Raw genomic sequence first — 21,819 nt, forward strand, 5'->3', positions numbered from 1 at the left:
ATATATATCACGCAAATATCTGCACCAGTAAGTACAGTACTTTACCCAATTGCCCTCTGAATGAATCTTCAAGTAGGAGGAGAGGAGGTTTGCTCGGACCTGTAGTTCAACAAGTTAAAGACAATATTTTATCTTCATTTTATACAATAGCTGTAAACCCCACATTCACAGCCCAGGAATGCTGGGGACAGCCCCGGGCTTCAGCCCAGCCCATTGGTTGTTAAGAGGGGGTGTCACTTTATTGGGGGTCCCCAATACACCAGGGAACTCCAACCAGGGCTGACTAGTTGGGAAGGTAATGACATGGCTGCAGGCACATGTATTAATATGTTCTCGGCAATTTTTTCCTGGACCTGCTCAGAAAGCCATGGGGTGGTTATGTTCAGTTGGGGTGGACCACATTTCTTTTTTACTGTTTCAATACTTAACACAAAGAAGCCCTGCACGAATCTCACTGATCCAACTTGGCTTCATGCCCACATTTTCAGCAGTGTTATACTAAACACCCCCATAAAACATTGCTTTGCATTACGAATTACATCAACATTTAAAAATTCGAATTGAACAAACATGAACAAAAAGTTGCAAAATTAAAAGGCTGAAGTCAGCCAATATTGATCTCGGCCAACATCAGCAGAAACATGAATCTTAGTAAATTTACCTCATAGATTTTGATGGCATATAAGAACTACTTGGCCCATCTAGTTTGTTCAGTATTCGGTTGATAGGTTGACAGTAAAAATGTTGACAGTCAATATGTCGGCCCAAAATGGTTGACATGCATCAGGTCTACAGGTACAAAAGGTGAAAATGACAGTGGTATACACACATACTCTTTGGTAGACAGTTTTGAAAAACACTTTCTTTTCACTTTTCGCAACTTTTCCATCCACATCAACTACAAATGGGAATAGAAACCTGTGCCATGCATATCAGTTGTCTAGTGAGGCTCCTTGCCCAAAGTGTGGCGAGTGGTGCAGTACATTAATGGGGTCTTTGGTGGGAAAAAGTGACAAAACAAACAAAAACAAATTGTGTCAAACTTTTCAATGTACAGTAGATCTATTGAACCATACCCAGTCTGCCCATGTAAACACACACTTACACACCAGAGTTTAATTTTGTTGGAAGCCAATTAACCCAACAGTAGATTTCTGACTGAGGGAGGAAACCGGAGAACCCAGAGGAAAACCATGAAAGGATGGGGAGAAAATACAAACTCCACACAATTGCCCTATTTGTGTGGTGTTTGTAATTTTTTTTCCATGCTTGCAGAATGGTGGGAATTGAACCCATGACCTCATTCCTGTGAGGCAGTAATGCTAACCATTAGACCATCTGCAGTGGCAAACGCAGGATTTTCATGGGGGGTTTCCAGAACTGGGTGGAGCCAAGCACGAGGGTGGGGACTGAGGCGACCCAGTATATGCTGGGTCCATAAAACTAGTGTGTCTGTGTGTGTGTGTGTGTGTGTGTATATATATATATATATATATACATACATATTTACATATCTACACATATATATACCGTATATACACATATATATATATATATATATATATATATACACACATATACATATACACACATATACATATACACATAGCATATTAAACATGCATACATATATATATATATATATATATATATTTGTTTGTTGCTTTAGCACTTTATTTGTCCATATATGACAGCCATGTCCTGATGAAGGAGCTTTAATTGGCTCCGAAATGCTGCATTGACTCTGCTTTAATATGGATCTGAATTTGCACATTAAACCCTGAAAATAAATCCCTGGAGTGCCGTGCCTAGTTTGGAACCACTGTTCTTTACTTGATGGGAAGTTTACATTATAGCAATGGCACACAGGTACCTTAGCATTATACTTTGAGTGCCAGCTCGCTTTCTGGACTTTATATATACACACACACACACACACACACACACACACACACACACACACACACACACACACACACACACACACACACGTATATATACGAATGTATATATATCATATGTGTGTGTTTGTTTATATGTATGTATATACATGTGTATATATGTATGCACAAGTTGCACATGGATATATATGTACTATATGTACTATAATTAAAATAAAGTATACTTTTATTAAGCACTTACAAGTCCCACCAGGAAGACAGCAGGCTGCAGGGGACACTAAAAAGCAATTCATAATACTCATGCAGCAAAGAATAAATAAAATAAAAATATTATATTTTTTTTGGAGGAGGGGGGTTTCTGGGTGCTCGGAAACCCCCCTGGGTGCGCCACTGATCTGTACTGCTCTACTCCCTGAATGCATCCAACTCTATAAAAGGCAGCATAGATACAGTAGAAAACAGTAACACATGTTCCAGTATAACGCAGTGGTATATAATTCTCATTTACACCAGAGAGTAGTAAAGGCGGACTCGGTCAATACTTTAGTATTGGCTAGATAAATTCCTAATGGATAAGGATATACAGGGTTATGGTGGGTAGATCACGCACTATAATTAAAAAAAGAGGAATAAACACAACGGCCGACATCCACAGCAGATAAAATTAGTCCTAAAAATAATACAGCGTAGGAGACCGCAAATAGGTTGAATTCGATGGACAAATCGTCTGTTTTCAGCCTCAGAAACTATGTTACTATGTTACTATAGCAGAAGACAATGATTATTGAAAAAGTTGTCAGTAGAGTTGAGTGACTCTTGGATACTGCGCATGTGCAATCGCCCTAAAATCTCTTACAGTGCATGTGTTACTCAGAGATGTTTGGGCATTCCCAGGGCTGTGAATGGGAGGTGTCTAAACAGACACATGGAGATGCACCATCTTATGGGCATGCTATGGGTGTGCCCTGGGTGTGTCATTGAAGTGTGTACTGAGATGCTATACTGTTCACTTTGAAAACAATGCTCATGCTTTAAATCTGCACCTGCCATATACTGTAGGTGCTGTCTAAGGATGTACAAGGCAGTGTTGCAGTGCATGCTGACACTGAAAGTTAATATCTCAGTCCTTGCACATCTACGGTGTATATGCACCAGTGGAGGGCTTTGTAGTGGCATTAGCATAAAGTTGCAGACAGTTGTCTGCCATCAAATGCACCTCTGAACCAGCCTGTGAGTGTCATAAGAATCATAAGCACAGAATGTAACAGAATCTATATACAGGTACGTGTAGCATATACATTTGTTATGCACATTTAGAGTTCAAAAATGCATGATTTGCAAAAAAAAAATCTATGCTGATGCATGCTCAACATCAGCCTCTAAGAGTAGCACAGTATCTGCTGAGTTTCCCACCATGATGAGAGAAAGTATGGACATAAAAGAGAGAAGAACTGTAGTAAGTCATAGGCAAGCACCGGTGGGGGGGTGTTCCAGTAGCCCGGAAACCCCCTCCTCCAGGAAAGTGGCTCAAATGATGACAACAGCAATAGTATATAACATGATTACTAGAGATGAGCGGGTTCGGTTCGTCGAGATCCGAAACCCTTCGAACTTTATGGGGTTTACACTGGTCCGAGGCAGCCTCGGTTCTTCACGCCTTAAACGCAAAACCTGAATGGGGAAAAACATCATCATCCCGCTGTCGGATTCTCGCGAGAATCGGGTTCCATATAAAGAACCGCGTGTCACCGCCATTTTCACTGCATTGTGCATTGTCGAGATAGAGAGAGGACGTTGCTACGTTCTCTGTCCAAATAGCCCAATAATTATTAGCAAATCTCAGCTCAATATCTGTGCTTAGTATCAGTGCTGCATTATGGAGACCAGTATATGGTATTACAGTACAGTAGTCCAGTGCTGTTCTCGCTGCCCTGTGTCAGTTCTATTATCCTGAACAGTGCTCAGTGTATCTATCTGTGCTCATTATTATCATTGCTGCATTGTGGTGACCACTGACCAGTATATAGCAGTACAGTAGTCCAGTGCTGTTCTCGCTGCCCAGTGTCAGTGCTATTATCCTGAACAGTGCTCAGTGTATCTATCTGTGCTCATTTTATTATCATTGCTCCATTGTAGTGACCACTTAACAGTATATAGCAGTACAGTAGTCCAGTGCTGATCTCCCCAGTGTCAGTTCTATTATACTGAACAGTGCTCAGTGTATCTATCTGTGCCCACTATATTATCATTGCTGCATTATGGTGACCACTGACCAGTATATAGCAGTACAGTAGTCCAGTGCTGTTCTCGCTGCCCAGTGTCAGTTCTATTATCCTGAACAGTGCTCAGTGTATCTATTTGTGCTCATTATATTATCATTTCTGCATTGTGGTGACCACTGACCAGTATATAGCATTACAATAGTCCAGTGCTGTTCTCGCTGCCCAGTGTCAGTGCTATTATCCTGAACAGTGCTCAGTGTATCTATCTGTGCTCATTTTATTATCATTGCTCCATTGTGGTGACCACTTACCAGTATATAGCAGTACAGTAGTCCAGTGCTGATCTCCCCAGTGTCAGTTCTATTATACTGAACAGTGCTCAGTGTATCTATCTGTGCCCACTATATTATCATTGCTGCATTATGGTGACCACTGACCAGTATATAGCAGTATAGTAGTCCAGTGCTGTTCTCGCTGCCCAGTGTCAGTTCTATTATCCTGAACAGTGCTCAGTGTATCTATCTGTGCTCATTATTATCATTGCTGCATTGTGGTGACCACTGACCAGTATAAAGCAGTACAATAGTCCAGTGCTGTTCTCGCTGCCCAGTGTCAGTTCTATTATCCTGAACAGGGCTCAGTTTATCTATCTGTGCTCATAATTATCATTGCTGCATTGTGGTGACCACTGACCAGTATATAGCAGTCCAGTAGTCCAGTGCTGTTCTCGCTGCCCAGTGTCAGTTCTATTATCCTGAACAGTGCTCAGTGTATCTATCTGTGCTCATTATTATCATTGCTGCATTGTGGTGACCACTGACCAGTATATAGCAGTACAGTAGTCCAGTGCTGTTCTCGCTGCCCAGTGTCAGTTCTGTTATCCTGAACAGTGCTCAATATCTGTGCTCATTATTATCAGTGCTGCATTGTGGTGTCTAAAAGTCCAGTGTCTTGTGCTGCATCTTGCTGCTGTAGGGTGCTGTGGTAGTGTCCTGTCACTGTGCATAGGTCATCATCATTCCAGTCACAGTGGTATCTGGTATCTATCTCGTGGGATCTAATTCCAGACATTACTGCCATCTAATTCCAGATATATTACTGGCATATAATTCCACACATTAAAAAATGGAGATCAAAAATGTGGAGGGTAAAATAGGGAAAGATCAAGATCCACTTTCAACTAGTTCTGAAGCTGCTGTCACTAGTCATGGCAGAGACAATGAAATGCCATCAACGTCATCTACCAAGGCCGATGCCCAATGTCATAGTAGAGAGCATGTAAAATCCTAAAAACTAAAGTTCAGTAAAATGACCCAAAAAACTAAATTAATAGCGTCTGAGGAGAAGCCAAAACTTGCCAATATGCCATTTACAACATGGAGTGGCAAATAACGGCTAAGGCCCTCTCCTATGTTCCTTATGACTAGTGGGTCAGCTTCACATGAGGATGGAAGCACTCATCCTCCCGCTAGAAAAATGAAAAGAGTTAAGCTGGCAATGGCACAGCAAAAAACTGTGCGTTCTACTAAATCACAAATCCCCAAGGAGAGTCTAATTGTGTCGGTTGCGATGCCTGACCTTCCCAACACTGGATGGGAAGAGGTGGCTCCTTCCAACATTTGCATGCCCCTTGCAAGTGCTGGAAGGAGCACCCACAGTACAGTTCCTGATATTCAAATTGAAGATGTCACTGTTGAAGTACACCATGATGAGGATATGGGTGTTGCTGGCGCTGAGGAGGAAATTGACCAGGAGGATACTGATGGAGAGGTGGTTTGTTTAAGTCAGGCACTAGGGGAGACACCTGTTGTCCATGGGATGAATAAGGCCATTGACATGCCTGGTCAAAATACCAAAAAAATCACCCCTTCGGTGTGGAATTATTTAAACAGAAATGTGGACAACTGGTGTCAAGCCGTGTGTTGCCTTTGTCAAGCTGTAATAAGTAGGGGTAAGTACATTAACCACCTAGGAACATCCTCCCTTATACGTCACCTGGAGTGCATTCATCAGAAGTCATTGACAAGTTCAAAAACTTTGGGTGACAGCGGAAGCAGTTCACTGACAACTAAATCCCTTCTTCCACTTGTACCCAAGCTCCTGCAAACCACACCACCAACTCCCTCAGTGTCAATTTCCTCCTTAGACAGGAATGCCAATAGTCCTGCAGGCCATGTCACTGGCAAGTCTGACGATTCCTTTCCTAACTGGGATTCCTACGATGTATCCTTGAGTGTAACGCCTACTGCTGCTGGCGCTGCTGTTGTTGCTGCTGGGAGTCGATTGTCATCCCAGAGGGGAAGTCGGAAGACCACTTGTACTAATTCCAGTAAGCAACTGACTGTCCAACAGTCCTTTGTAAGGAAGATGACATATCACAGCAGTCATCCTGTTGCAAAGCGGATAACTCAGGCCTTGACAACAGTGTTGGTGTTAGACGTGCATCCGGTATCCACCGTTAGTTCACAGGGACTTAGAGAATTTCTTGAGATAGTGTGTCGCTGGTACCAAATACCATCTAGGTTCCACTTCTCTAGGCAGGCGATACCAAGAATGTACACAGACGTCAGAAAAAAAGTCACCAGTGTCCTAAAAAATGCAGTTGTACCCATTGTCCACTTAACCACGGATATATGGACAAATGGAGCAGGGCAGACTCAGGACTATATGACTGTGACAACCCACTGGGTAGATGTATTGCCTCCCGCAGCAAGAACAGCAGCGGCGGCACCACCAGTAGCAGCATCTCGCAAATGCCAACTCATTCCTAGGCAGGCTACGCTTTGTTTCACCGCTTTCCATAAGAGGCCCACAGCTGACAAGCTCTTACGGAAACTGAGGAACATCATCGCAGATTGGCTTACCCCAATTGGACTCTCCTTTGGATTTGTGACGTCGGACAACGCCACCAATATTGTGCGGGCAAATTCCAGCACGTCCCATGTTTTGTACATACAATGAATTTGGTGGTGCAGATTTTTTTGTAAAATGACAGGGGTGAAAGAGATGCTGTCGGTGGCCCAAATAATTGTGGGCCACTTTCGGCATTCAGCCACCGCGTGCCAAAGACTGGAACACCAGCAAACACTCCTGAACATGCCCTCCCATCAGCTGAAGCAAGAGATGTTAATGAGGTAGAATTCAACACTCTATATGCTTCAGAGGATGGAGGAGCAGCAAAAGGCCATTCAAGCCTATACAGCTGCCTACGATATAGGCAAAGGAGGGGGAATGCACCTGACTCAAGCGCAGAGGAAAATGACTTCAACGTTGTGCAAAGTTCTCCAAACCTTTGAACTTGCCAGACGTGAAGTCAGTTCAGATACTGCCAGCCTGAGTCAGGTCATTCCCCTCATCAGGCTTTTGCAGAAGCAGCTGGTGATATTGAAGGAGGAGCTAAAATGGAGCAATTCCGCTAGGCATGTGGGACTTGTGGATAGAGCCCTTAATTTGCTTAACCAGGATTCACGGGTGGTCAATCTGTTGAAATCAGAGCACTACATTTTGGCCACCATGCTCGATCCTAGGTTTAAAGCCTACGTTGTATCTCTCTTTCCGGCAGGCACAAGTCTGCAGATGTTCAAAGACCTGCTGGTGAGACATTTGTCAAGTCAAGCGGAACTTGACCTGCCAACAGCTCCTCCTTCATTTTCTACTGCCACTTGAGCTGCCAGGAAAAGGATCAAATTTCCAAAACCACCCGCTGGCGGTGATGCTGGGCAGTCAGGAGCAAAAACTGACATCTGGTCCGGACTGAAGGACCTGCTAACGATTACTGACATGTTGTCTACTGTCACTGTATATGATTCTGTCACCATTGAAAGAATGGTGGAGGATTATATGAGTGACAGCTTCCAAGTAGGCATGTCAGACAGTCCGTACGTATACTGGAAGTAAAAAGAGGCAATTTTGAGGCCCTTGCAGAAACTGGCTTTATTTTACCTAAGTTGCCCCCCCTCCAGTGTGTACTCCGAAAGAGTGTTTAGTGCAGCCGCTCACCTTGTCAGCGATCGGCGTAGGAGGTTACTTCCACAAAATGTGGAGAAGATGATGTTCATCAAAACAAATTATAATCAATTCCTCCGTGGAGACATTAACCAGCAATTGCCTCCAGAAAGTACACAGGGACCTGTGATGGTGGATTCCAGTGGGGACGAATTATTACTCTGTGAGGAGGGGGATGTACACAGTGAAAGGGGTGAGGAATCGGACGATGAGGAGGAGGTGGACATCTTGCCACTGTATAGCCAGTTTGTTCAAGTAGAGATTGATTGCCTCTTTGTTGGTGGGGGCCCAAACCAACCAGTCATTTCAGTCACAGTCGTGTGGCAGACCCTGTTGCTGAAATGATGGGTTTGTTAAAGTGTGCATGTCCTGTTCATACAACATAAGGGTGGGTGGGAGGGCCCAAGGACATCTTGCACCTCTTTTTTATTTATTTTTACATCATGTTATGTTTGGGGCCAATTTTTTTAAGAGCCATCCTGTCTGACACTGCAGTGCCACTCCTAGATGGGCCAGGTGTTTGTGCCGGCCACTTGGGTCGCTAAGCTTAGTCATCCAGTGACCTCGGTGAAAATTTTAGGACTAAAAATAATATTGTGAGGTGTGAGGTTTTCAGAATAGACTGGAAATTAGTGGAAATTATGGTTATTGAGGTTAATAATACTATAGGATCAAAATTACCCCCACATTCTATGGTTTAAGCTGTTTTTGAGGGGTTTTTGAAAAAAAAACGTCCGAATCCGACAACATTTTTTAAGGGAGGTTTTGCCAAAACGCGTCTGAATCCAAAACACGGCCGCTGAACCGAATCCAGAACCAAAACACAAACCCTGAAAAATGTCCGGTGCACATCTCTGATGATTACAAGAGCTGCAGTCACATCATGCACTTTAAGTGACAGAGCAGGTCTTCTGCACATGGCCAGTGGTAGGAACTTCTACCAAGTTTGCTGTGAGTGTGGATCTCAATCAGTGCTCTGGACAATAGACCTGCTAGCAAGAAGAAGAGACAGGAGCCTTACCATTAGGTGGAAGAATGTGTGCTTAGAAAGTGCAGTACTGTTGCCATTATGTTTGAGGGTTTATTTATTTAATTATTGACTTTATTTATTTAGGTATGATACATGTTTTCCTGACCAATTAACATATATATATATATATATATATATATATATATAAAATATATATATATATATATATATACATATAATTTAATTACATTTGATACAGCCTATTCTATAGTCAATCTATGGTAGGGGTAGCCAACCGTGGTCCTCGAGAGCTACCAACTGTGAACGTTTTACAGGTCTCCTCACAGAATCACAAGTTAAGTAGTTAGCTCCACCTGTGGATCTTTTAAAATGTGTTAGTGAGTAATGACTTCACCTGTGCACCTGCTAGGTGAGCTGGAAAACGCGAACTGTTGGTAGCTCTTGAGTACCAGGGTGGGCTACCCGTGATCTATAGTGTTAAATATTACAGTATATAGTGTATAAAAAGACCAATGTTTACATTAATGTCCAGTGTTGTTACTAGGTTCTTCTAATGGAATCCATTATTGCTAAGGCAAATGAAGGGAAGGTTCCAGTTACCTGGAAACCTCTCTACCCTAGTCAGCGTCCACCACATGCAGTATAATATGAGGAATGCACATGCACAATGGCAGATTTCCCTACCAGGTCCAGTGTGTGTGTGTATGTGTGTAACTGCACTTTGCGGCAGATTATGTCTTGTTACATGCCAATAATGCATTATTCATTGGCTGGCGACAATTGCTCTAAATTCAAACATTTGGAAAGCCCCTCTCCAAAAACACTGCATTTGCCCTGTAGAGATATAATTATAAATGAGTAAATAATTATAGCAGAATTGATGTTCATGAACATTAGAATATTGCAGTTTATTTCAGTACAGTAACTTGGGAATTTTAAAGTTACCGTAGGAAGCACAATTCAAGGGGGATGATCTACTTATTTATATCTGATTTATTTTTCCAAGTTTATATATATTTTTTTATGTCTTTTATGAGATACTGTATCGAGTTTTACCTGTAAATCAATGTAGTAGGATGAGCTGGACATAAGGGGATGAAAGGTGCACAGTCACTACATTCTATCATAACATTTACTTAATGTTTGATCCGACACATTGACCTCTCGTATAGCAATAATAATGTTTCTCTACAGATAAACTTGTTAATGACATGAAGAACCAGACTTACATTAGAGAATTCTACTTGTTGACATTTTTCTCCAAATCTGACTACACAGCAATAACTACCTGTGTGTTTTTCTTCCTATATATATTTGGAGTGCTCATCAATTCTATTATAATAACAGTGATATATATTGATGCTCAGTTACACACCCCCATGTACCTATTTCTCTGTAACTTGGCCTTAGTAGATATGTGTTATACAACCACTACTGTCCCTAACCTGCTGCACATGTTACTATCTGGTGATAATACAGTGTCTGTAATACAATGCTTCACCCAGATGTACTTTCATGCTATGGCTGGTACCACAGAGGATGTAATAATACTCATTATGGCATATGACCGATATGTTGCTATATGTGATCCTTTACACTATCACTATATCCTAAACAGGAAAAACTGTCTCTTATTTGTATCTGGCACTTGGATATCAGGATGCTTAAATGCATTTGTGTTTACATTCCCAGTGTCACGCATGTCCTTCTGTCAGTCTCCTATCATACATCAGTTTTTCTGTGATGTTAAAGCTCTGTTTAGCATTGCCTGTGCTGGCAGTGAAGACTATTTTATTGTCATTTGCATGGAGTTATTGCTATTTGGAGTTTTCCCAATCATGTTAAGTGTGACATCTTATCTAAAAATGATCAGAGTCATCTTGCAGATAAAATCTAAGGATGGAAGAAAGAATGCCTTCTCCACCTGCTCATCCCACCTCATCATTATCATTATGTATTGTATGACGGCTTTGGGTGCATACATGATGCCCCCATCAAAATATTCTAGTGTCCTAGAACCAGTCTTTACAGCATTGTATGCAGTTGTTACACCCACAATAAACCCTCTGATCTACAGTCTACGGAATAAAGTTGTGAAAAAGGCTTTGAGAAAAATATTGTCTGTAAAAGTATTAAACTGTAAATGAAATTTGCATCATTTTAAGTAACACAATGTGAAATGATGATGTAGTTTCAGTCATTTATTTTCAATCAATAAAAAATGGCAGTAGGTTTTGAATCAAATTTTATTTTGATTTTTATCAATAAACCTCAATTTCACTGCATTTCTTGTTGCTCTATGTTAAAACCCTAAAACATATTTATGATTCAAGCTTCCTATGAATAATTTGGATGTACTGTAGCTCATGGCCGGTGCTAAGATGTTCAGCACCCCCCTGCAAACTATAAATTTGTGCCTTCCCTCCCTTACTTTACAAAGGGACAGTATGTGCCTAAGGGGTGTATTGTAAAAAAAGGGTACGGTCACACAATTTTTCCCACATTTAAACACACAGTAGCACAATCTTATTACAATTACACCGCACTTAGTGGTCCTACTTTATATTGCACCACATACAGTAGTAGTGTCCCTTATTCACATTATGACACATAGTAGTGACCCTTATTCATGTTATGCTACACAGTAGTGCCCATTATACACAATGCCACAGTAGTGCTCCTTATACACAATGCCCACAGTAGTGCTCCTTATACACAATGCCAGAGTAGTGCTCCTTATACACAATGTCCCAGTAGTGCTCTTTATACACAATGCCCACGGTAGTGCTCCTTATACACAATGCCCACAGTAGTGCTCCTTATACACAATGCGCACAGTAGTGCTCCTTAGACACAATGCACACAGTAGTAGTGCCGCTTATACACATAAAGCCCACAAAAATAGTGCAGCTTATACACATTATGCCCAAAGGAGGGGAGGGGAGATAGGGTGGAGTGTGGTACTTACATGGGAGATTAGCAGGTGGATTGGAGTCTGCACATCCACTTCTTCAAGTTGCTTTTGCTGCTTCCTGTTACACAGCTTGATGGGTACAGTGGGTAGGAGAGTGGAAGGAGGAAGCCGGAGGCATTGGACACGGGGAGCCGTACTTCACGCTGCTGGCAATTCTGTCTGTCATACAGTTTGACTTGTGCAGCGGCAGCCAGCAACAACAGCAGCAGGGTAGCAGAGTGGGGAGAGCACCTCTGCAGCCCAGTATCTTTCTGCAATGCATGCTCTTGCTAGACAGGTTGTGCCGGCCCTGTTGCCATTTTCTACAATATTACTGGAATGTTTCTTTCTTTCTGCCATTATACTTGTGACTCCTCCTGTCACCTATCCTGCCCCTCCCTCCTGTTACTTATCCTGCTCTCACCTCCTATCACTTCTCCTGCCCTCCTCCTGTTGCCACGCCTGCCCCCCTCCAGTCATTTCTTTTGTCCCTCTTCCAGTAACATCTCCTGCCCCCCAAGTCACTTATCCTGCCTCCTCCTTCCATCACTTCACCTGCTTTCGCCTCCTGTCATCTCTCCTGCCCTCACCTCTCCTGCCCCCACCTCCCCTCCTGTCACCTCTCCTGCTCAACCCCACCTGTAACCTCTTCTGGCCCCCCTCATGTCCACCCCTCTACTGGTTTCCCATCCTGTCACCTCTCTTTCTCTCCCTCCTGCTGGCTCTCTCCTCTCTTGCTCCCACTTCCCCTTTCTTCATCTTTCATGCCCCCACCACCTCTCCTTTCACCTCTCCTGCTCTTACCCCCTGTCACCTCATGCCCACCCCTCTACTGATCTCACCTCCCGTCACCTCTCTTGCCCTCCATCCTGCCTGTTCTCCCCTGTCCTGTTCCACCACCCCTCCTGTCACCTCTCTTGCCCCCATGGATCACACGGGGAGAGCATGGCTGAGTGTGGGTGGTGCCTAGCTCTGCCACCTAACCTACCGCCATCCAGCTCTTACCCAGTGGGGAGTCATGCTTCATGCTGCCAATTCCGCTGCCTTTCATACATTTTGACAATTGCAGTAGCCAGCAGCCACAGCAGGGTAGCAGAGCCGGGAGGTTGCCTCTCCAGCTCGGCACCTCCCTGCTTTGCCTACCCTCGCTGAGCATGTTACGCTGACCCTGTAGAGCATACTAAAGCTATTCCATAAGTTTAGAGAAATGGAGGATCATTTAGAGATTTTTACCTTCACAACATGTTTGGGAAGGGATACAAGTAGAAACAGTATTTACATTATGCATTTACATCCACTTAGTTGAACAATAACATTTGTGCCATTTTTTTATAAGTTGTCTTGCCCATGACAAACCCTGTAATATACAGTCTACATGTAAAAATAAGTGGATAAGCTCTTTTGAGATAATTGGGGCAAAAACTAAATACCCTTCGAACTTTATGGGGTTTACACTGGTCCGAGGCAGCCTCGGTTCTTCACGCCTTAAACGCAAAACCTGAATGGGGAAAAACATCATCATCCCGCTGTCGGATTCTCGCGAGAATCGGGTTCCATATAAAGAACCGCGTGTCACCGCCATTTTCACTGCATTGTGCATTGTCGAGATAGAGAGAGGACGTTGCTACGTTCTCTGTCCAAATAGCCCAATAATTATTAGCAAATCTCAGCTCAATATCTGTGCTTAGTATCAGTGCTGCATTATGGAGACCAGTATATGGTATTACAGTACAGTAGTCCAGTGCTGTTCTCGCTGCCCTGTGTCAGTTCTATTATCCTGAACAGTGCTCAGTGTATCTATCTGTGCTCATTATTATCATTGCTGCATTGTGGTGACCACTGACCAGTATATAGCAGTACAGTAGTCCAGTGCTGTTCTCGCTGCCCAGTGTCAGTGCTATTATCCTGAACAGTGCTCAGTGTATCTATCTGTGCTCATTTTATTATCATTGCTCCATTGTAGTGACCACTTAACAGTATATAGCAGTACAGTAGTCCAGTGCTGATCTCCCCAGTGTCAGTTCTATTATACTGAACAGTGCTCAGTGTATCTATCTGTGCCCACTATATTATCATTGCTGCATTATGGTGACCACTGACCAGTATATAGCAGTACAGTAGTCCAGTGCTGTTCTCGCTGCCCAGTATCAGTTCTATTATCCTGAACAGTGCTCAGTGTATCTATTTGTGCTCATTATATTATCATTTCTGCATTGTGGTGACCACTGACCAGTATATAGCATTACAATAGTCCAGTGCTGTTCTCGCTGCCCAGTGTCAGTGCTATTATCCTGAACAGTGCTCAGTGTATCTATCTGTGCTCATTTTATTATCATTGCTCCATTGTGGTGACCACTTACCAGTATATAGCAGTACAGTAGTCCAGTGCTGATCTCCCCAGTGTCAGTTCTATTATACTGAACAGTGCTCAGTGTATCTATCTGTGCCCACTATATTATCATTGCTGCATTATGGTGACCACTGACCAGTATATAGCAGTATAGTAGTCCAGTGCTGTTCTCGCTGCCCAGTGTCAGTTCTATTATCCTGAACAGTGCTCAGTGTATCTATCTGTGCTCATTATTATCATTGCTGCATTGTGGTGACCACTGACCAGTATAAAGCAGTACAATAGTCCAGTGCTGTTCTCGCTGCCCAGTGTCAGTTCTATTATCCTGAACAGGGCTCAGTTTATCTATCTGTGCTCATAATTATCATTGCTGCATTGTGGTGACCACTGACCAGTATATAGCAGTCCAGTAGTCCAGTGCTGTTCTCGCTGCCCAGTGTCAGTTCTATTATCCTGAACAGTGCTCAGTGTATCTATCTGTGCTCATTATTATCATTGCTGCATTGTGGTGACCACTGACCAGTATATAGCAGTACAGTAGTCCAGTGCTGTTCTCGCTGCCCAGTGTCAGTTCTGTTATCCTGAACAGTGCTCAATATCTGTGCTCATTATTATCAGTGCTGCATTGTGGTGTCTAAAAGTCCAGTGTCTTGTGCTGCATCTTGCTGCTGTAGGGTGCTGTGGTAGTGTCCTGTCACTGTGCATAGGTCATCATCATTCCAGTCACAGTGGTATCTGGTATCTATCTCGTGGGATCTAATTCCAGACATTACTGCCATCTAATTCCAGATATATTACTGGCATATAATTCCACACATTAAAAAATGGAGATCAAAAATGTGGAGGGTAAAATAGGGAAAGATCAAGATCCACTTTCAACTAGTTCTGAAGCTGCTGTCACTAGTCATGGCAGAGACAATGAAATGCCATCAACGTCATCTACCAAGGCCGATGCCCAATGTCATAGTAGAGAGCATGTAAAATCCTAAAAACTAAAGTTCAGTAAAATGACCCAAAAAACTAAATTAATAGCGTCTGAGGAGAAGCCAAAACTTGCCAATATGCCATTTACAACATGGAGTGGCAAATAACGGCTAAGGCCCTCTCCTATGTTCCTTATGACTAGTGGGTCAGCTTCACATGAGGATGGAAGCACTCATCCTCCCGCTAGAAAAATGAAAAGAGTTAAGCTGGCAATGGCACAGCAAAAAACTGTGCGTTCTACTAAATCACAAATCCCCAAGGAGAGTCTAATTGTGTCGGTTGCGATGCCTGACCTTCCCAACACTGGATGGGAAGAGGTGGCTCCTTCCAACATTTGCATGCCCCTTGCAAGTGCTGGAAGGAGCACCCACAGTACAGTTCCTGATATTCAAATTGAAGATGTCACTGTTGAAGTACACCATGATGAGGATATGGGTGTTGCTGGCGCTGAGGAGGAAATTGACCAGGAGGATACTGATGGAGAGGTGGTTTGTTTAAGTCAGGCACTAGGGGAGACACCTGTTGTCCATGGGATGAATAAGGCCATTGACATGCCTGGTCAAAATACCAAAAAAATCACCCCTTCGGTGTGGAATTATTTAAACAGAAATGTGGACAACTGGTGTCAAGCCGTGTGTTGCCTTTGTCAAGCTGTAATAAGTAGGGGTAAGTACATTAACCACCTAGGAACATCCTCCCTTATACGTCACCTGGAGTGCATTCATCAGAAGTCATTGACAAGTTCAAAAACTTTGGGTGACAGCGGAAGCAGTTCACTGACAACTAAATCCCTTCTTCCACTTGTACCCAAGCTCCTGCAAACCACACCACCTACTCCCTCAGTGTCAATTTCCTCCTTAGACAGGAATGCCAATAGTCCTGCAGGCCATGTCACTGGCAAGTCTGACGATTCCTTTCCTAACTGGGATTCCTACGATGTATCCTTGAGTGTAACGCCTACTGCTGCTGGCGCTGCTGTTGTTGCTGCTGGGAGTCGATTGTCATCCCAGAGGGGAAGTCGGAAGACCACTTGTACTAATTCCAGTAAGCAACTGACTGTCCAACAGTCCTTTGTAAGGAAGATGACATATCACAGCAGTCATCCTGTTGCAAAGCGGATAACTCAGGCCTTGACAACAGTGTTGGTGTTAGACGTGCATCCGGTATCCACCGTTAGTTCACAGGGACTTAGAGAATTTCTTGAGATAGTGTGTCGCTGGTACCAAATACCATCTAGGTTCCACTTCTCTAGGCAGGCGATACCAAGAATGTACACAGACGTCAGAAAAAAAGTCACCAGTGTCCTAAAAAATGCAGTTGTACCCATTGTCCACTTAACCACGGATATATGGACAAATGGAGCAGGGCAGACTCAGGACTATATGACTGTGACAACCCACTGGGTAGATGTATTGCCTCCCGCAGCAAGAACAGCAGCGGCGGCACCACCAGTAGCAGCATCTCGCAAATGCCAACTCATTCCTAGGCAGGCTACGCTTTGTTTCACCGCTTTCCATAAGAGGCCCACAGCTGACAAGCTCTTACGGAAACTGAGGAACATCATCGCAGATTGGCTTACCCCAATTGGACTCTCCTTTGGATTTGTGACGTCGGACAACGCCACCAATATTGTGCGGGCAAATTCCAGCACGTCCCATGTTTTGTACATACAATGAATTTGGTGGTGCAGATTTTTTTGTAAAATGACAGGGGTGAAAGAGATGCTGTCGGTGGCCCAAATAATTGTGGGCCACTTTCGGCATTCAGCCACCGCGTGCCAAAGACTGGAACACCAGCAAACACTCCTGAACATGCCCTCCCATCAGCTGAAGCAAGAGATGTTAATGAGGTAGAATTCAACACTCTATATGCTTCAGAGGATGGAGGAGCAGCAAAAGGCCATTCAAGCCTATACAGCTGCCTACGATATAGGCAAAGGAGGGGGAATGCACCTGACTCAAGCGCAGAGGAAAATGACTTCAACGTTGTGCAAAGTTCTCCAAACCTTTGAACTTGCCAGACGTGAAGTCAGTTCAGATACTGCCAGCCTGAGTCAGGTCATTCCCCTCATCAGGCTTTTGCAGAAGCAGCTGGTGATATTGAAGGAGGAGCTAAAATGGAGCAATTCCGCTAGGCATGTGGGACTTGTGGATAGAGCCCTTAATTTGCTTAACCAGGATTCACGGGTGGTCAATCTGTTGAAATCAGAGCACTACATTTTGGCCACCATGCTCGATCCTAGGTTTAAAGCCTACGTTGTATCTCTCTTTCCGGCAGGCACAAGTCTGCAGATGTTCAAAGACCTGCTGGTGAGACATTTGTCAAGTCAAGCGGAACTTGACCTGCCAACAGCTCCTCCTTCATTTTCTACTGCCACTTGAGCTGCCAGGAAAAGGATCAAATTTCCAAAACCACCCGCTGGCGGTGATGCTGGGCAGTCAGGAGCAAAAACTGACATCTGGTCCGGACTGAAGGACCTGCTAACGATTACTGACATGTTGTCTACTGTCACTGTATATGATTCTGTCACCATTGAAAGAATGGTGGAGGATTATATGAGTGACAGCTTCCAAGTAGGCATGTCAGACAGTCCGTACGTATACTGGAAGTAAAAAGAGGCAATTTTGAGGCCCTTGCAGAAACTGGCTTTATTTTACCTAAGTTGCCCCCCCTCCAGTGTGTACTCCGAAAGAGTGTTTAGTGCAGCCGCTCACCTTGTCAGCGATCGGCGTAGGAGGTTACTTCCACAAAATGTGGAGAAGATGATGTTCATCAAAACAAATTATAATCAATTCCTCCGTGGAGACATTAACCAGCAATTGCCTCCAGAAAGTACACAGGGACCTGTGATGGTGGATTCCAGTGGGGACGAATTATTACTCTGTGAGGAGGGGGATGTACACAGTGAAAGGGGTGAGGAATCGGACGATGAGGAGGAGGTGGACATCTTGCCACTGTATAGCCAGTTTGTTCAAGTAGAGATTGATTGCCTCTTTGTTGGTGGGGGCCCAAACCAACCAGTCATTTCAGTCACAGTCGTGTGGCAGACCCTGTTGCTGAAATGATGGGTTTGTTAAAGTGTGCATGTCCTGTTCATACAACATAAGGGTGGGTGGGAGGGCCCAAGGACATCTTGCACCTCTTTTTTATTTATTTTTACATCATGTTATGTTTGGGGCCAATTTTTTTAAGAGCCATCCTGTCTGACACTGCAGTGCCACTCCTAGATGGGCCAGGTGTTTGTGCCGGCCACTTGGGTCGCTAAGCTTAGTCATCCAGTGACCTCGGTGAAAATTTTAGGACTAAAAATAATATTGTGAGGTGTGAGGTTTTCAGAATAGACTGGAAATTAGTGGAAATTATGGTTATTGAGGTTAATAATACTATAGGATCAAAATTACCCCCACATTCTATGGTTTAAGCTGTTTTTGAGGGGTTTTTGAAAAAAAAACGTCCGAATCCGACAACATTTTTTAAGGGAGGTTTTGCCAAAACGCGTCTGAATCCAAAACACGGCCGCGGAACCGAATCCAGAACCAAAACACAAACCCTGAAAAATGTCCGGTGCACATCTCTGATGATTACAAGAGCTGCAGTCACATCATGCACTTTAAGTGACAGAGCAGGTCTTCTGCACATGGCCAGTGGTAGGAACTTCTACCAAGTTTGCTGTGAGTGTGGATCTCAATCAGTGCTCTGGACAATAGACCTGCTAGCAAGAAGAAGAGACAGGAGCCTTACCATTAGGTGGAAGAATGTGTGCTTAGAAAGTGCAGTACTGTTGCCATTATGTTTGAGGGTTTATTTATTTAATTATTGACTTTATTTATTTAGGTATGATACATGTTTTCCTGACCAATTAACATATATATATATATATATATATATATATATATAAAAAAAAAAAAATATATATATATATATATATATACATATAATTTAATTACATTTGATACAGCCTATTCTATAGTCAATCTATGGTAGGGGTAGCCAACCGTGGTCCTCGAGAGCTACCAACTGTGAACGTTTTACAGGTCTCCTCACAGAATCACAAGTTAAGTAGTTAGCTCCACCTGTGGATCTTTTAAAATGTGTTAGTGAGTAATGACTTCACCTGTGCACCTGCTAGGTGAGCTGGAAAACGCGAACTGTTGGTAGCTCTTGAGTACCAGGGTGGGCTACCCGTGATCTATAGTGTTAAATATTACAGTATATAGTGTATAAAAAGACCAATGTTTACATTAATGTCCAGTGTTGTTACTAGGTTCTTCTAATGGAATCCATTATTGCTAAGGCAAATGAAGGGAAGGTTCCAGTTACCTGGAAACCTCTCTACCCTAGTCAGCGTCCACCACATGCAGTATAATATGAGGAATGCACATGCACAATGGCAGATTTCCCTACCAGGTCCAGTGTGTGTGTGTATGTGTGTAACTGCACTTTGCGGCAGATTATGTCTTGTTACATGCCAATAATGCATTATTCATTGGCTGGCGACAATTGCTCTAAATTCAAACATTTGGAAAGCCCCTCTCCAAAAACACTGCATTTGCCCTGTAGAGATATAATTATAAATGAGTAAATAATTATAGCAGAATTGATGTTCATGAACATTAGAATATTGCAGTTTATTTCAGTACAGTAACTTGGGAATTTTAAAGTTACCGTAGGAAGCACAATTCAAGGGGGATGATCTACTTATTTATATCTGATTTATTTTTCCAAGTTTATATATATTTTTTTATGTCTTTTATGAGATACTGTATCGAGTTTTACCTGTAAATCAATGTAGTAGGATGAGCTGGACATAAGGGGATGAAAGGTGCACAGTCACTACATTCTATCATAACATTTACTTAATGTTTGATCCGACACATTGACCTCTCGTATAGCAATAATAATGTTTCTCTACAGATAAACTTGTTAATGACATGAAGAACCAGACTTACATTAGAGAATTCTACTTGTTGACATTTTTCTCCAAATCTGACTACACAGCAATAACTACCTGTGTGTTTTTCTTCCTATATATATTTGGAGTGCTCATCAATTCTATTATAATAACAGTGATATATATTGATGCTCAGTTACACACCCCCATGTACCTATTTCTCTGTAACTTGGCCTTAGTAGATATGTGTTATACAACCACTACTGTCCCTAACCTGCTGCACATGTTACTATCTGGTGATAATACAGTGTCTGTAATACAATGCTTCACCCAGATGTACTTTCATGCTATGGCTGGTACCACAGAGGATGTAATAATACTCATTATGGCATATGACCGATATGTTGCTATATGTGATCCTTTACACTATCACTATATCCTAAACAGGAAAAACTGTCTCTTATTTGTATCTGGCACTTGGATATCAGGATGCTTAAATGCATTTGTGTTTACATTCCCAGTGTCACGCATGTCCTTCTGTCAGTCTCCTATCATACATCAGTTTTTCTGTGATGTTAAAGCTCTGTTTAGCATTGCCTGTGCTGGCAGTGAAGACTATTTTATTGTCATTTGCATGGAGTTATTGCTATTTGGAGTTTTCCCAATCATGTTAAGTGTGACATCTTATCTAAAAATGATCAGAGTCATCTTGCAGATAAAATCTAAGGATGGAAGAAAGAATGCCTTCTCCACCTGCTCATCCCACCTCATCATTATCATTATGTATTGTATGACGGCTTTGGGTGCATACATGATGCCCCCATCAAAATATTCTAGTGTCCTAGAACCAGTCTTTACAGCATTGTATGCAGTTGTTACACCCACAATAAACCCTCTGATCTACAGTCTACGGAATAAAGTTGTGAAAAAGGCTTTGAGAAAAATATTGTCTGTAAAAGTATTAAACTGTAAATGAAATTTGCATCATTTTAAGTAACACAATGTGAAATGATGATGTAGTTTCAGTCATTTATTTTCAATCAATAAAAAATGGCAGTAGGTTTTGAATCAAATTTTATTTTGATTTTTATCAATAAACCTCAATTTCACTGCATTTCTTGTTGCTCTATGTTAAAACCCTAAAACATATTTATGATTCAAGCTTCCTATGAATAATTTGGATGTACTGTAGCTCATGGCCGGTGCTAAGATGTTCAGCACCCCCCTGCAAACTATAAATTTGTGCCTTCCCTCCCTTACTTTACAAAGGGACAGTATGTGCCTAAGGGGTGTATTGTAAAAAAAGGGTACGGTCACACAATTTTTCCCACATTTAAACACACAGTAGCACAATCTTATTACAATTACACCGCACTTAGTGGTCCTACTTTATATTGCACCAGATACAGTAGTAGTGTCCCTTATTCACATTATGACACATAGTAGTGACCCTTATTCATGTTATGCTACACAGTAGTGCCCATTATACACAATGCCACAGTAGTGCTCCTTATACACAATG

At 42.6% G+C, this 21,819-nt stretch overlaps 2 protein-coding genes across 2 annotated transcripts; both read left to right on the forward strand.

Annotated features, from left to right (window-relative positions):
• The first annotated feature begins 10,624 nt into the window (after nt 1-10,624).
• LOC135010394 (olfactory receptor 1-like) lies at nt 10,625-11,266 on the forward strand. Its single transcript, XM_063952357.1, has one exon. The coding sequence runs from the start codon at nt 10,625-10,627 to the stop codon at nt 11,264-11,266; it is 642 nt and encodes a 213-aa protein (XP_063808427.1).
• Nucleotides 11,267-20,631: 9,365 nt separating this feature from the next.
• LOC135010395 (olfactory receptor 1-like) lies at nt 20,632-21,273 on the forward strand. The gene has a single exon (XM_063952358.1). The coding sequence runs from the start codon at nt 20,632-20,634 to the stop codon at nt 21,271-21,273; it is 642 nt and encodes a 213-aa protein (XP_063808428.1).
• Nucleotides 21,274-21,819: the final 546 nt, after the last annotated feature.

The sequence above is a fragment of the Pseudophryne corroboree genome, unplaced genomic scaffold, assembly GCF_028390025.1.
Source record: "Pseudophryne corroboree isolate aPseCor3 unplaced genomic scaffold, aPseCor3.hap2 scaffold_2339, whole genome shotgun sequence".
NCBI lineage: Eukaryota > Metazoa > Chordata > Amphibia > Anura > Myobatrachidae > Pseudophryne > Pseudophryne corroboree.

What these genes read in the sequence shown, in the direction of transcription:
- LOC135010395 (XM_063952358.1), top strand. Translation starts at nt 20,632, where the DNA reads ATGTACTTTCATGCTATGGCTGGTACCACAGAGGATGTAATAATACTC.
- LOC135010394 (XM_063952357.1), top strand. Translation starts at nt 10,625, where the DNA reads ATGTACTTTCATGCTATGGCTGGTACCACAGAGGATGTAATAATACTC.